Source organism: Dendrobates tinctorius, unplaced genomic scaffold, assembly GCF_039654945.1.
Source record: "Dendrobates tinctorius isolate UK_male_01 unplaced genomic scaffold, ASM3965494v1 ptg000020l, whole genome shotgun sequence".
In the NCBI taxonomy this organism is placed as follows: domain Eukaryota; kingdom Metazoa; phylum Chordata; class Amphibia; order Anura; family Dendrobatidae; genus Dendrobates; species Dendrobates tinctorius.
The window spans coordinates 22111973-22127530 of NW_027361688.1; the positions used below are offsets into that span (position 1 = coordinate 22111973).

General features: G+C 47.4%; 1 protein-coding gene across 1 annotated transcript in view; it reads right to left on the reverse strand.

Annotated features, from left to right (window-relative positions):
• The window catches only part of ADAM19 (ADAM metallopeptidase domain 19), a 61876-nt gene extending 46889 nt beyond the window's left edge, over positions 1–14987 (reverse strand). The window contains exons 1-3 of the mRNA XM_073567874.1: positions 14742–14987; positions 10632–10735; positions 200–270 (exon numbers count right to left, since the gene is read on the reverse strand). Of these exons, the coding sequence (XP_073423975.1) occupies positions 200–270; positions 10632–10735; positions 14742–14859 (293 nt within the window). The 5' untranslated portion in view covers positions 14860–14987. The remainder of the gene's footprint in view (positions 1–199; positions 271–10631; positions 10736–14741) is intronic.
• Positions 14988–15558: the final 571 nt, after the last annotated feature.

Below are 15558 nucleotides of genomic sequence, written 5' to 3' on the forward strand. Positions count from 1 at the left end.
CTGATTGGTCACTACAATTTTTGGGAAATTCTCAGTTACGGTAATACCGCCATAATACTTAACAGAAAATACTCCCATAATGTGCATAAACAATACCGCCATATAAAAGTATAGTAATAACTCTATACACAGCCCATGTAATAAACACAACATTGCAGTCCTATGATACTGGGCGTGTTGGACACCACTTCATACTCACTCGTTTTTCTGAAGAGTAAGAATCATCTCCCTCCCTTCAATCATCACCATCACTTCTGCATATGTTGGATGCTAAAAAATAAAGCAAAAACATTTTTTTGTAAACCTTATTTTGTTTCACTCGACTTGCTGTCCTCATCCTGCCCGGCAGGGAGCGGTGCTTTAACTTTTCATCCACTCTTTTAGAGTGGTCGAATCCAATTTATAAGCATTCTACAAGCACTATAGGTGCAGGAACTTCCTTCCCTCACTCTCTAGTATGCATTGCACTAGCCATTATTCAATGGTTTACGGGCCCTGAACTGAAAGTCCACCTCTCTGTCATGACAGGAGAGGAAAGCAGAATGACAATGCCCCACCACCTTTTCCTCAAGACAGAAAAAGACCCACTGACACTTCTTGTAAAGAGACAAAGTCCCGCCCCCACTTCCTGTAAAGAGACAACGACCCGCCCCCACCTCCTGTAAATAGACAAAGACCCGTCTCCACTTCCTGTAGAGACAAAGACCCGCCCCACTTCCGGTAAAGAGACAAAGACCCACCCCCACTTCCTGTAAAGAGACAAAGACCCACCCCCCACTTCCTGGAAAGAGACAAGACCTGTCTCCACTTTCTATAAAGAGACAAAGACCCACCACAGCTTCCTTTAAAGAGACAAAGACCTGGCCCCACTTCCTGTAGAGAGACAAAGACCCGTCTCCACTTCCTGTAAAGAGAGAAAGACCCATCTCCACTTCCTGTAAAGAGACAAAAACCCGGCCCCACTTCCTGTAAAGAGACAAAGACCAATCACCACTTCATTTAGAGAGACAAAGACCCACCACCACTTCCTGTAAAGAGACAAAGACCCGTCTCCACTTCCTGTAAAGAGACAAAGACTCGTCTCCACTTCTTTTAGAGAGATAAAGACCCACCCCACTTCCTGTAAAGAGGCAAAGACCCACCACCACTTCCTGTAGAGAGACAAAGACCCGTCTCCACTTCCTGTAAAGAGACAAAGACCCATCTCCACTTCCTGTAAAGAGACAAAGACCCGTCTCCACATCCTGTAAAGAGACAAAGACCTGTCTCCACTTCCTGTAAAGAGATAAAGACCCATCCTCCACTTCCTGTAAAGAGACAATGACCTTTCTCCACTTCCTGGAAAGAGATAAAGACCCACTTCCTGTAAAAAGACAAAGACCAGCCCCCACTTCCTGTAATAACACAAAGGCCCACCCTCACTTCCTGTAAAGAGACAAAGACCCGGCCCCACCTCCTGTAGAATGATAAAGACCCACCCCCACTTCCTGTAAAGAGACAAAGACCCACCCCCCACTTCCTGTAAAGAGACAAAGACCTGCCTCCACTTCCTGTAAAGAGACAAAGACCCACCCCCACTTCCTGTAAATAGACAAAGACCCGCCTCCACTTCCTGCAGAGACAAAGAGCCGCCCCACTTCCGGTAAAGAGACAAAGACCCACCCCCACTTCCTGTAAAGAGACAAAGACCCACCCCCCACTTCCTGGAAAGAGACAAGACCTGTCTCCACTTTCTATAAAGAGACAAAGACCCACCACAGCTTCCTTTAAAGAGACAAAGACCTGGCCCCACTTCCTGTAGAGAGACAAAGACCCGTCTCCACTTCCTGTAAAGAGAGAAAGACCCATCTCCACTTCCTGTAAAAAGACAAAAACCCGGCCCCACTTCCTGTAAAGAGACAAAGACCAATCACCACTCCCTTTAGAGAGAAAGACCCACCACCACTTCCTGTAAAGAGACAAAGACCCGTCTCCACTTCCTGTAAAGAGACAAAGACCCGTCTCCATTTCTTTTAGAGAGATAAAGACCCACCCCACTTCCTGTAAAGAGACAAAGACCTGTCTCCACTTCCTGTAAAGAGACAAAGATCCGTCTCCACATCCTGTAAAGAGACAAAGACCTGTCTCCACTTCCTGTAAAGAGACAAAGACCCATCCTCCACTTCCTGTAAAGAGACAAAGACACACCACCACTTCCTGTAGAGACAAAGACCCGTCTCCACTTCCTGTAAAGAGACAAAGACCCATCTCCACTTCCTGTAAAGAGACAAAGACCCACCCTCCACTTCCTGTAAAGGGACAAAGACCTGTCTCCACATCCTGTAAAGAGACAAAGACCTGTCTCCACTTCCTGTAAAGAGATAAAGACCCATCCTCCACTTCCTGTAAAGAGACAAAGACACACCACCACTTCCTGTAGAGACAAAGACCCGTCTCCACTTCCTGTAAAGAGACAAAGACCCATCTCCACTTCCTGTAAAGAGACAAAGACCCACCCTCCACTTCCTGTAAAGGGACAAAGACCTGTCTCCACATCCTGTAAAGAGACAAAGACCTGTCTCCACTTCCTGTAAAGAGATAAAGACCCATCCTCCACTTCCTGTAAAGAGACAATGACCTGTCTCCACTTCCTGGAAAGAGACAAAGACCCACTCCCACTTCCTGTAAAAAGACAAAGATCAGCCCCCACCTCTTGTAGAACGATAAAGACCCACCCCCACTTCCTGTAAAGAGACAAAGACCCACCCCCACTTCCTGTAAAGAGACAAAGACCTGCCTCCACTTCCTGTAGAGACAAAGAGCCGCCCCACTTCTGGTAAAGAGACAAAGACCCACCCCCACTTCCTGTAAAGAGACAAAGACCCACCCCCCACTTCCTGGAAAGAGACAAGACCTGTCTCCACTTTCTATAAAGAGACAAAGACCCACCACAGCTTCCTTTAAAGAGACAAAGACCTGGTGTCATGTCGGACGCTGTTCACACCACAGCATCCGGCAGGCAGAGGTAGTTCCACCTCCAGCCACTATAGCCTCAGTGGCGCCGGTTTGATCTTCAGGCTCTCGGGGGTTAATCCTGCTGGAGACCAGGTTGGAAGGTTAGTCACGCCCACGGTCTTTAAATAGTCATACTGGCATATGGGCGTCGCCGATTATAGCTTGTGTTTCATACCAAGTGGTTCCGGTCTGGAGTGGAGGTGTTCAAGAGAGAGAGATTCGTATCTGGTGTCGTATGATCCGTCGTTATCCTTTCTCCTTCCCATATTTGTGTTTTGTTGTGCCCTGTTCACATTACTGTTTATTCCTGTGTGTGTGCGGCGCAGTGCAGTTTAAGTTCTCCCTGTCTGTCATTATTTGTGTGGGAGCTTTGGTGGTGTGACTCCTCACTGGGTGGAGGGTGGAGGGTTAAGTGCAGGGCTGAGCAGGAGATAAGGAAAGGTCGGAGGCTCAGGCATTTGCACCTTCAGCAAAAACCCTGGGTTGAGGGTCAGACAGGGTTTCCCCTAGTAAAAGGGACACCACAGGGGCCCCGGGTATTTCAGCCTTAGTTGAACTAAGCCCCCGTGACATTATAATCGGCCCACATTTTTTCAGGAGTCCATGGATCCATTAGATTCCATAACCCGCCAGTTGGCGGCGCTGTCCATACAGGTCTCCGAGTTGAAAGGGGCAGTTCAGCAGCAGGGCCTGGTAGTAGCAAAGGTGCAAACGGCATCTGCAGGTATCGGTGCAGAGCCGAAGTTTCCGCTGCCAGAACGATTTTCAGGCGATCGCAGCAAATTTGTCGTATTTCGGGAGGCCTGCAAATTATACTTCCGCATGCGGCCAATATCCTCAGGTAATGAGGCTCAGCGGGTAGGGCTGGTGTTGTCATTACTGAGTGGTGACCCCCAAGCATGGGCATTTTCCTTACCAGCTGACTCTGCTACATTTCATTCGGTCGATAATGTTTTTTCTGCCCTCGGGCTCATTTACGATGACCCTGACCGACTGGCTCTAGCGGAATCTAAAATCCGCGCCCTCCGCCAGGGGGAGCGCTTGGCAGAAGACTATTGTTCGGAATTTCGCCGCTGGGCTGTAGACACACAGTGGAATGACCCAGCACTGCGGAGCCAGTTTATTCATGGGGTATCAGGGAGGGTGAAACAAGCCCTCCTGATGTATGAGACTCCGGCATCATTGGAGTCTGCCATGAGTTTGGTGATACGTATTGATCGCCGTTTTCGTCAGGGGGCACAGGAGACGCTACCTCTGGGGGAAAACAGAGGTGCAGGTGTGGTTGAAGTAGATGAGTCCCCTGAACCTATGCAGATTGCTGGCGTGGCACAGGTTCAGCCTCGCGCTCCGGGATTCCGGAAGCCCGGAGCATGTTTCTACTGTGGTAAAGGAGGTCATTATGTTAACGTTTGCCCGGTACTACCTAAGAGGGTCACACCGGCGGAAAACTGTTAAGCTCAGAGGGTATGGAGGAGACCCAACTGAGCGTATGCATATCCTCCATGATGGTATCTCAATGTATTCTCCCTGCCAAGGTTATTATCGCCGGCAGAGAGCTACCTATATCAGTGTTTGTGGATAGCGGTTCCGCCACCAATCTCATAGATGAGGAGTTTGCACACACCGCCGGGTTTAAGATCGAAAAACTTCCTCACCCCATACAGGTGGTGACCATTAATGCTGTTCCCCTCCCTCAAGGGGAGATTACTGAGTTTGTGGCAGAGGTGAAACTCCACATTGGGGTCCTACATTCTGAGTCGGTTACATGTAGGGTCCTCCGTAATCTCCCAGCTCAAATGGTCCTGGGTTTTCCATGGCTGTCCAGGCACAACCCGGTAATTGATTGGAAAACTCAGGACATAGTACAATGGAGTGGTTTCTGCCAAGACAATTGCTTGGCCACATGTGTGTCCGCCGTGACGCCCAGCCTGCCGGAGGCTTTGCAGGATTTCGAGGATGTTTTCTCTGAGAAGGGTTGCTCAGAACTGCCTCCACATAGAGCCTATGACTGTGCTATTAGGTTAAAACCCGGGGCCAAATTACCTAAGGCCAGGATGTTTAATATTTCTGGTCCTGAGAGACAAGCTCTGAAAGACTACATCGCGGAGAGTCTGAGCAAAGGTCACATCCGGCCTTCGTCCTCGCCTGTAGCCGCGGGGTTTTTCTTCATTAAGAAGAAAGATGGGGGGTTACGCCCGTGTCTGGATTTCCGAGAGTTAAACCAGATTACTATCCGTGATCCCTACTCAATGCCGTTGATCCCGGATTTGTTCAACCAGGTAGCGGGGGCGAAATGGTTTTCCAAGCTGGACCTCAGGGGGGCGTATAACCTCATAAGGGTCCGTCAGGGGGATGAGTGGAAGACGGCGTTTAACACTCCTGAGGGTCATTTTGAGAGTCTGGTTATGCCGTTTGGGTTGACCACCGCGCCTGCCGTTTTCCAACATTTTATTAATGATGTATTTGCTCATGTCCTGGGGAGATTTGTGATTGTATACCTGGATGATATCCTCATTTATTCTAGCGATCGGGACACTCATTTGGAGCATGTTAGGCAGGTGTTACAGTTGCTCCGGGAGAACCAGCTCTATGCTAAGCTGGAAAAATGTTTATTTTTTGTCCAGGAGTTGCCCTTTTTGGGATATATTGTGTCCGCAGCCGGTTTTAAAATGGACACCGCTAAGGTGCAAGCGGTGTTGCAATGGGAGAGGCCGGAGAGTCTGAAAGCACTCCAGCGGTTCCTTGGGTTTGCGAATTATTATAGGAAATTTATAAAACACTTTTCGACTGTCGCCAAACCGCTCACGGACATGACAAAGAAGGGTGCCGATCTGGCGAACTGGCCTGAGGTGGCTATACGTGCATTTGAGCGTCTGAAGAATAGTTTTGCTTCAGCCCCCATTCTGGTGCAACCAGACGTGTCTAAACCTTTTGTGGTAGAGGTTGATGCGTCGGAGGTGGGAGTGGGGGCAGTACTGTCTCAAGGCTCGTCCTTGAGCGAGATGCATCCATGCGCCTACTTCTCCAAGAAGCTGTCGCCGGCCGAACGGAATTATGATATCGGCAACAGGGAGTTGTTGGCCATCAAACTGGCTTTTGAGGAATGGCGACACTTCTTGGAGGGGGCGGCTCACCAGGTCACAGTTATCACCGACCATAAGAATCTGTTCTACCTGGAGTCGGCCAAGCGTCTGTCTCCTAGGCAGGCTCGCTGGGCATTGTTTTTTACTCGTTTCAATTTTCTTGTGACGTACCGTCCCGGGGCTAAAAACACCAAGGCGGATGGTTTGTCTAGGTGTTTTCCGGGGGGAGAACCTCGGGAAGAGCCGGTACCCATCCTCCAGAAAGGGGTAGTGGTCTCGGCTTTCACGACTGAGGTAGAGGCGGAGATTGCCGAGGCCCAAGAGGAGGTACCACCAGGACTTCCCGCCAACAAATCATTTGTACCCCTGCATCTTCGGCCTAAGGTGTTGAAGGAACACCACGATTCGGTACTGGCTGGTCACCCAGGGGTGAAGGGCACCTTAGAGCTGGTATCGCGTCGTTTCTGGTGGCCCAAAATCCGGCAGGACGTGGTCTCGTACGTGGCAGCTTGCATCACGTGCGCTAGGGCTAAGTCACCCCGAACCCATCCTGCTGGCACGCTACAGCCTCTGGGGGTACCCAATAGGCCATGGACAGAAATCTCCATGGATTTTATCACTGACTTGCCAGCCTCGGCAGGGAACACGGTCATCCTGGTGGTGGTTGACCGTTTTTCAAAGATGGCGCATTTTGTGGCGTTGTCCTCTTTGCCCAATGCTAAGACGTTGGCTTAGGTATTTGTGAAGGAGGTGGTCAGACTCCACGGAGTACCGTCTGACATAGTATCTGATAGGGGTACGCAATTTGTGGCGAGGTTTTGGAAAACTTTTTGCTCTAGGTTGGGGATCAAGTTGTCACATTCATCGGCGTTTCATCCACAGTCTAATGGACAAACTGAGCGCATGAACCAAAATCTAGAACAGTATTTACGATGCTTTGTGTCCGACAACCAGGAGGAGTGGTCTACTTTCCTTCCTCTGGCCGAATTCGCATTAAATAATCACCGCCAAGAGTCATCAGGAGAGTCTCCATTCTTTTGTGTGTACGGTCAACATCCTCAGTTTTGTACCTTACGTCAGGGTGACTCCGGGGGTGTCCCGGAGGAGGATCAGCTAGGAGCCCAATTGTCATCAGTCTGGAGGCGGGTGAAACAGCGTTTGTTGAGCATGAGTGCCAGGTACAAACGGGTGGCTGACAGTAGACGCGTGCCAGGTCCGGACCTGTGTGTGGGTGAATGGGTGTGGTTAGCTACGAAGAACATAAAACTCAAAATCCCATCTTTAAAACTGGGTCCAAGGTTTATTGGGCCTTTTAGGATTTCTGCCATCATTAACCCAGTGGCTTATCGGTTTGAACTTCCTGCGGTGTACAGAATACATAACGTTTTTCACAGGGCTTTATTGAAAAAGGTGGTAGGCTTGGTGGACACGACGCCGATGCCACCTCCAGTCATGGTGGATGGCGAGTTAGAGTTCGAGGTCGCCAAGGTGGTGGACTCTCGAGTAGTACGCCGTACTCTTCAGTATTTGGTGCACTGGCGGGGGTATGGTCCAGAGGAGAGGTCTTGGGTTCCAGCCTCAGACATACATGCGGATCGGCTGGTCAGTTCTTTTCACCGTCGTCATCCGGACAAGCCGGGTCCTATGAGTCTTGAGGGCCCTGGGGTCCCTCGTAGAAGACGGGGTACTGTCATGTCGGACGCTGTTCACACCACAGCATCCGGCAGGCAGAGGTAGTTCCACCTCCAGCCACTATAGCCTCAGTGGCGCCGGTTTGATCTTCAGGCTCTCGGGGGTTAATCCTGCTGGAGACCAGGTTGGAAAGTTAGTCACGCCCACGGTCTTTAAATAGTCATACTGGCATATGGGCGTCGCCGATTATAGCTTGTGTTTCATACCAAGTGGTTCCGGTCTGGAGTGGAGGTGTTGCAGAGAGAGAGATTCATATCTGGTGTCGTATGATCCGTCGTTATCCTTTCTCCTTCCCATATTTGTGTTTTGTTGTGCCCTGTTCACATTACTGTTTATTCCTGTGTGTGTGCGGCGCAGTGCAGTTTAAGTTCTCCCTGTCTGTCATTATTTGTGTGGGAGCTTTGGTGGTGTGACTCCTCACTGGGTGGAGGGTGGAGGGTTAAGTGCAGGGCTGAGCAGGAGATAAGGAAAGGTCGGAGGCTCAGGCATTTGCACCTTCAGCAAAAACCCTGGGTTGAGGGTCAGACAGGGTTTCCCCTAGTAAAAGGGACACCACAGGGGCCCCGGGTATTTCAGCCTTAGTTGAACTAAGCCCCCGTGACACCTGGCCCCACTTCCTGTAGAGAGACAAAGACCCGTCTCCACTTCCTGTAAAGAGAGAAAGACCCATCTCCACTTCCTGTAAAGAGACAAAAACCCGGCCCCACTTCCTGTAAAGAGACAAAGACCAATCACCACTTCCTTTAGAGAGACAAAGACCCACCACCACTTCCTGTAAAGAGACAAAGACCCGTCTCCACTTCCTGTAAAGAGACAAAGACTCGTCTCCACTTCTTTTAGAGAGATAAAGACCCACCCCACTTCCTGTAAAGAGACAAAGACCCACCACCACTTCCTGTAGAGAGACAAAGACCCGTCTCCACTTCCTGTAAAGAGACAAAGACCCGTCTCCACTTCCTGTAAAGAGACAAAGACCCACCCCACTTCCTGTAAAGAGACAAAGACCCACCACCACTTCCTGTAGAGAGACAAAGACCCGTCTCCACTTCCTGTAAAGAGACAAAGACCCGTCTCCACTTCCTGTAAAGAGACAAAGACCCATCCTCCACTTCCTGTAAAGACACAAAGACCCACCCCCTCACTTCCTGGAAAGAGACAAGACCTGTCTCCACTTTCTATAAAGAGACAAAGACCCACCACAGCTTCCTTTAAAGAGACAAAGACCTGGCCCCACTTCCTGTAGAGAGACAAAGACCCGTCTCCACTTCCTGTAAAGAGAGAAAGACCCATCTCCACTTCCTGTAAAAAGACAAAAACCCGGCCACACTTCCTGTAAAGAGACAAAGACCAATCACCACTCCCTTTAGAGAGAAAGACCCACCACCACTTCCTGTAAAGAGACAAAGACCCATCTCCACTTCCTGTAAAGAGACAAAGACCCGTCTCCACTTCTTTTAGAGAGATAAAGACCCACCCCACTTCTTGTAAAGAGACAAAGACCCACCACCACTTCCTGTAGAGAGACAAAGACCCGTCTCCACTTCCTGTAAAGAGACAAAGACCCGTCTCCACATCCTGTAAAGAGACAAAGACCTGTCTCCACTTCCTGTAAAGAGACAAAGACCCGTCTACACTTCCTGTAAAGAGACAAAGACCTGTCTCCACTTCCTGTAAAGAGACAAAGATCCGTCTCCACATCCTGTAAAGAGACAAAGACCTGTCTCCACTTCCTGTAAAGAGACAAAGACCCACCACCACTTCCTGTAGAGACAAAGACCCGTCTCCACTTCCTGTAAAGAGACAAAGACCCATCTCCACTTCCTGTAAAGAGACAAAGACCCACCCTCCACTTCCTGTAAAGGGACAAAGACCCGTCTCCACATCTTGTAAAGAGACAAAGACCTGTCTCCACTTCCTGTAAAGAGATAAAGACCCATCCTCCACTTCCTGTAAAGAGACAATGACCTGTCTCCACTTCCTGGAAAGAGACAAAGACCCACTTCCTGTAAAAAGACAAAGACCAGCCCCCACTTCCTGTAATAACACAAAGGCCCACCCTCACTTCCTGTAAAGAGACAAAGACCCGCCCCCACCTCCTGTAGAACGATAAAGACCCGCCCCCACTTCCTGTAAAGAGACAAAGACCCGCCCCCACTTCCTGTAAAGAGACAAAGACCTGTCCTCTTGACAACAGGCAGGGAACAGCAAGTTGAAGGGGGGCATCTAGTGTCCAACAAGATTTTTAGGGATTAAAACATAAAACAGTTAAACATAAAGTAATCTGCATATCGTCTATGTATCCCATTATCTAATGAGATCAGGTCGTCTGAGAGTTTAGAGACCAATTAGTGGGAATCTGTCCCCAGGATTTACATTTTCCTATCAGCATAAACCTATTATCAACATCCCTGAATCTAGTGCTGCGCATAAGTATGAATCCACTAATGGTGGCCATTACAGCACACAAAGACGATGCTCCCAGCTTTCCTGAGATCCTGAATGGCTTATTAATCTGTATTGTTATGCAGGTATATTTCTCCCAAATGTCCAACTATTCTGGCATTGTGTTCATGAAGCAGGAGGAACAGGATGAACAGTGTTATATCCCATCCCAGTACCACCAGGAGTTTGATACTATGCAGCACCGCATAAATTTAAAGGGGTAACCCAAATCCACAGGATATGCAACAACTGTTTGACGCAGGTGGATGCCCAGGATATGGCATAAATGTCTTCTCCTTCTGATCCTGTGCCGGTTTATCAGAATTTCCGGATTATCAGATGTCTGATAAAAGGCATTTTCGAAGGAATATTCTAAATTGAATCACAGCGGTCATTGCCCTCGGGACACAAGCTACTCACTTTATCACTGAGCTTATCTTGCAGACCCCTGGGGGTCAACCAGACGGGGGTCACCACTTCCGAAGGAGCCCGAATCTTCTCCAGACGTGACTGATGTCTTATTCCTGGAACAGGAAGATGTGAAATGCCCTGATGTCAATTTATTATATATTTCCAGGAGGAATTAACAGAGGAATTACACAATGCTGAGTTGTAAAAAAAAAAAAAAAAGAAAAGATTTTACAGATTTTTTTTTTATGCATAATGAATATAACAGACATGGCAGGAGTGACGACTGTTCCTGCTTAATCCATCATGCTCTACCCCCCCCTAAGGGTTCGAGAAGCTGGGAATTAGGATGCTGTCTGGCAAAGCCCTCACATTTGGAAGCTGGTGGTTAAGGGGGACAACAAAAACATGGCTTTGAGAAACAGCGCCACCCTTGATTACAGGCTGTGTGTGGTATTGCAGGTCAACTCCATTCACTTCAAAGGGGCTGAGTTGCAATACCAGACAAAACCTATGGTCAGGGGGTGACACTGAAGGTAGCCATGTTTTTCTAATCCCTTTAATTGACCCGGAAGTGGAGATAATTAAAGTTTTAAAAAAAATTTGACATGTTAGAGCCAAATGTCAAGAAGTTTGGACCCATTGAGACCCCCGCTGACTGCTTAAGGGGGGAAAAGAGAGGATATCTAAGTATTTCTGAACCTTTCTTTGAGTCATCGTGAGAGGTCTCAAGACTGGGACACCAACAAATCAAAACTTCCGACAAAAGTTTTTAAAACTTTGGTTACTTTTTCAGCAAAACAATGGAGAACCACAGCAGTCGCTGATCTATAGCGGCTGATACCAGGGAACAATACCACAACACTTTGGGTCCACTCTGACCAACTTCTCCTTCCTACCCCTTCACCATCAGGAAATAGGAGAATAAAGAAGGAAACACATTTTCTCAGCAAACTAATCTTTTCTGACATCTGAGAAAGCAAATATCCAAAAGGTTTCACCTCTTATGTGACTCAGGAAGGATAGAGGGTCCGGAGACTGGACACCAAGGGTCCGATTCATCGTTTACGTTTTTTGGGGGATTTTGTTTTAGTTCACTTTTTTTTTTGCAATATTCACTGACTTTTCTTTGTGCCAAATTCTTCAAAACCTCATGAAACTGATGTAAAATCCAAAATGCTTTTTATTTTTGTATTTTATCCTTTTTTTGTCCCTTTTTAGTGCAAAAATTTCAAAAACACAACAATACCGAATATACTACATTTCTTTTTATTCTATTATTTGGTGGGAGGGGGATTTACATTTTTATAGCGCAGTGCGCCTGCCCTGGAGCCACTACAGGACGGGAAGAAGAGAACGTCACCATATGAAGATGGGAGGCGCCGGACCGGACCACGACACCCATCGGACCGGACGGGATCCCCGGGTGAGTATAATCTAACTTGTTTTTCTTATCTTTCAGGTTACATCGGGGGCTTATCTACAGCATTACAGATAGGGACTGCTTCAATACGGGTTACCTTGACGAGGTGGAGCAGCTTGGCATACATTTTTTTTGCAAAAAAACGTATCGACTAAATACCCTGTGTTTGTTGTTACCTTTTATCAGCACTTGCTGACTACTGTCATATGTCTTACTGCAAGGTATTTCTGCACATTTGTCATTCTGTGCCTTTTGTTTGTGTTTCGGTCAGTGGGTGGTGTGAACATTGTCCAACAGACTTGTTCACATTTGTGCATGTCACATGTGTTTTTAATCCAGTTTTTTTCATGCTTACGCATGATTTGAGAGACCCCACCCCTCTCTTGTGTGACATGCACATAAGGAGCTGTCTTACACCACGTGCCCATACTAGAAAGCGCCTGTCTTAATCCTGCTCATTTAGACACTGTTCACATGTTCAGGTTTTAAATACATTAGATAGGGACTGCTTCAATACGGGTTACCTTGACAAGGTGGAGCAGCTTGGCATACATTTTTTTGCAAAAAAAAATATCGACTAAATACCCTGTATTTGTTGTTACCTTTTATCAGCACTTGCTGACTACTGTCATATGTCTTACTGCAAGGTATTTCTGCACATTTGTCATTCTGTGCTTTTTGTTAGCATTACAGAATGCTGTAGATAAGCCCCTGATGGCGGTGGCTGCAGCTTATAGGCCAAAAAAAGGGTGACAGATTCTCTATAAGTAGGTCCTCGGTCTCTACAACATCCTATGGGCATCATGTAGACGTTCTTCCTATTCGACCTTCTTCCGATTCCTAACCTAAGTGCCATTGTCATGATTGACAGGGGCATCTAAGAGGTTTAACTTTTGTGATTGGAGCTAGTTACTCTGGTGCTGGCTGTATGACACAGCAGTCACCCACATGGTATGGCGCAGGCTCAGCTCCCGAGCCAGTTTCATATACACAGTGTATGTCACCAAGAGTTTAAAGGGGTATTGCGGCTGCTCTCACTTCTCCATCGGGGGTAACCGGAGGCGGTGATGTGACTGATGCTCGAACGGCAGTTATCGGGCCCCTGTCCTAGTCATCGAGCCCCCTGGGAGGTAACAGTAGACGTGACGTGACGTCACCGGCTCCGCTCACCTTCCGGAAATGAGCAGAGCCGGAATACCCATCTAAACCTCAATGCCATCTACACTGCAGGAATATTTACGGCGGTATCGTTTATTGCACATATGGCCGTCTGCCCAGAATGTGATGTGATGGAGGCGACAGAATCCTCTACCAAACCTACTGAAAATATCTGCAAAAATGGCCAGAAAGTGATAAGTCCGGTCAGGGCTGAGAATCTCCCCATCCTCACGGCCCCCCGCCACGGCCTATAAATTCCCCACCACTCGGCTATATATAGAGAGCTATGTATACCGCACCACGACGGCTCATATAAACACCACACGGAGCACAGACATTGTACAGCTCCAATACACCGCATGTCTCGTGCCTGCAGGCAGCCGCAACGTATCTATACTCAGGACTGTCCACAACCAATATGGCCGCCACTAGAGACCCCCCCGCAGGGGCCACTCAGCTTTCCTAGAGTCCAGAAAGGTAGAAAAGCAGAGTATGGAGGAAACAGGTGTCACGAAGGAAGGGAAAGGAAGGGAAGGGAAGGAGGAAGGGAGGAAAGGAAGGAAGGAAGCAATACATAGAATGTGTTGATGCTGAGGAAAGAAAGAAAGAAAGAAAGAAAGAAAGAAAGAAAGAAAGAAAGAAAGAAAGAAAGAAAGAAAGAAAGAAAGAAAGAAAAAGAACGAAAAAAGGAAAGAGGGAAGAAAAGAACAAAATAAGGAAGGAAATAAGGAAAGAACGAAAGGAGGGAGAAGAAAGTAGGAAGAGAAAAAGGAGAGAGAAAAGAGAAAGAAAGAACGAAAGAAGGAAGGAAAGTGAAAAAAGGAAAGAATGAAAGAAGGAAAGAACGAAAGGAAACAACGAAAGAAGGAAGGAAAGAAAGAACAAAAGAAGGAAGGAAAGAACGAAAGGAGGGGGAAGAAAGAACGAAGAGAAAAGGAGAGAAAAAAGATAAAGAAAGAAAGAAGGAAGGAAAGAATGAAAGAAAGAAGGAAAGAATGAAAGAAGGAAGGAAAGAACAAAAGGAGGGGGAAGAAAGTAGAAAGAGAAAAAGAAGAGAGAAAGAAAGAAAGAAAGAAAGAAAGAAAGAAAGAAAGAAAAAAGAGAAAGAGGGAGGGGGAAGAAAGAAGGAAGAGAAAAAAGGAGAGAGTAGAAAGAAAGACAGAAAGATAAAGGGATGGAATGGGAAGGAAGAAAAAGAGAAAGAAAGAAAGAAAGAAAGAAAGAAAGAAAGAAAGAAAGAAAGAAAGAAAGAAAAAGAAGGATAAAGGGAGAGACAAACAGATGACATTTCTATTACAGCACTGATTGCTCTGAGAGATGATGACTGAGTGACCAGAGAGAACATTTTTCTTGATTGACAAGGAGAGACAGACTGAGATGGAGGCCACAGATGAATGAGACTGATGTATAGCGGTATAGCCGGAGGTGACAGCGCCGGTGTAGCGCTCCCTGCACACACTATATATATTATATATACACCCGGCAGTATACACCGTACATGCACACACAGGACACACGGCCTCCCCGACCCCCGCCTGCACCTCCTGCTGCTGCCTCGGCTCCGGTCCCGGTGCTCCGTGCAGGTGTCCCCAGCATCATCACCATCCAGATCCCCACCCAGACACGGGTCCCCCCGGGCCAGGCAGCTCCGTCCTCCATCCGCGGGCCCCCCGACTTCTTCCCGAGTCCACATGCAGCCCCGGAGCATGTCCCCCAGCCGCGGAGCCCGGAGCCGCCGCCGGTGCTGGAGCCTCACTCAGCAGAGCCGGCCTGAGCCGCGGTATATATAGTGATGACGGGAGCGGGAGGAGGACGCAGCATCACCGGGGACTCCCTCCTCCACTGCTGCATCACCCGGGGAACTACCACTCCCAGCATGTCCTGTTAGGGCGGCTATCAGCGAGTGGTAGTGTCATTGGAGTGTGACACATGGCCGTTCACTTATTATTAACCCTTAAAAAAAGAAATCATAAAAAAATCACACGATTCCACCATTATTTCTAGTTTCATGTTTACGCTGCTCGTTATGGGGTTAAAAATGACCCGATAATGTTTTTTTTCCTCAGGTCGCTACGATTACAGCGATACCAAACACGAGGGATTTTTTTTTAATCTTTTAATCTTTTTTTTTAAATTATCTTAATTGTTTTTTTTTATTTTATTTTGTCGTTTTTTTCAGCCATTCAAAAAAAAAAAGAAATATAAAAAAAAAGTCGGATATACAATAAAATTGGGGACTATTAAATAAAGTAATAAGTAAAAAAAACTGAAAAAATAAATAAAAAATAAAAGTTCAATTCATCCCACTTTTCCCCCCTTTATAAATTAAGACATAAAATAAAAATACACATATTTGGT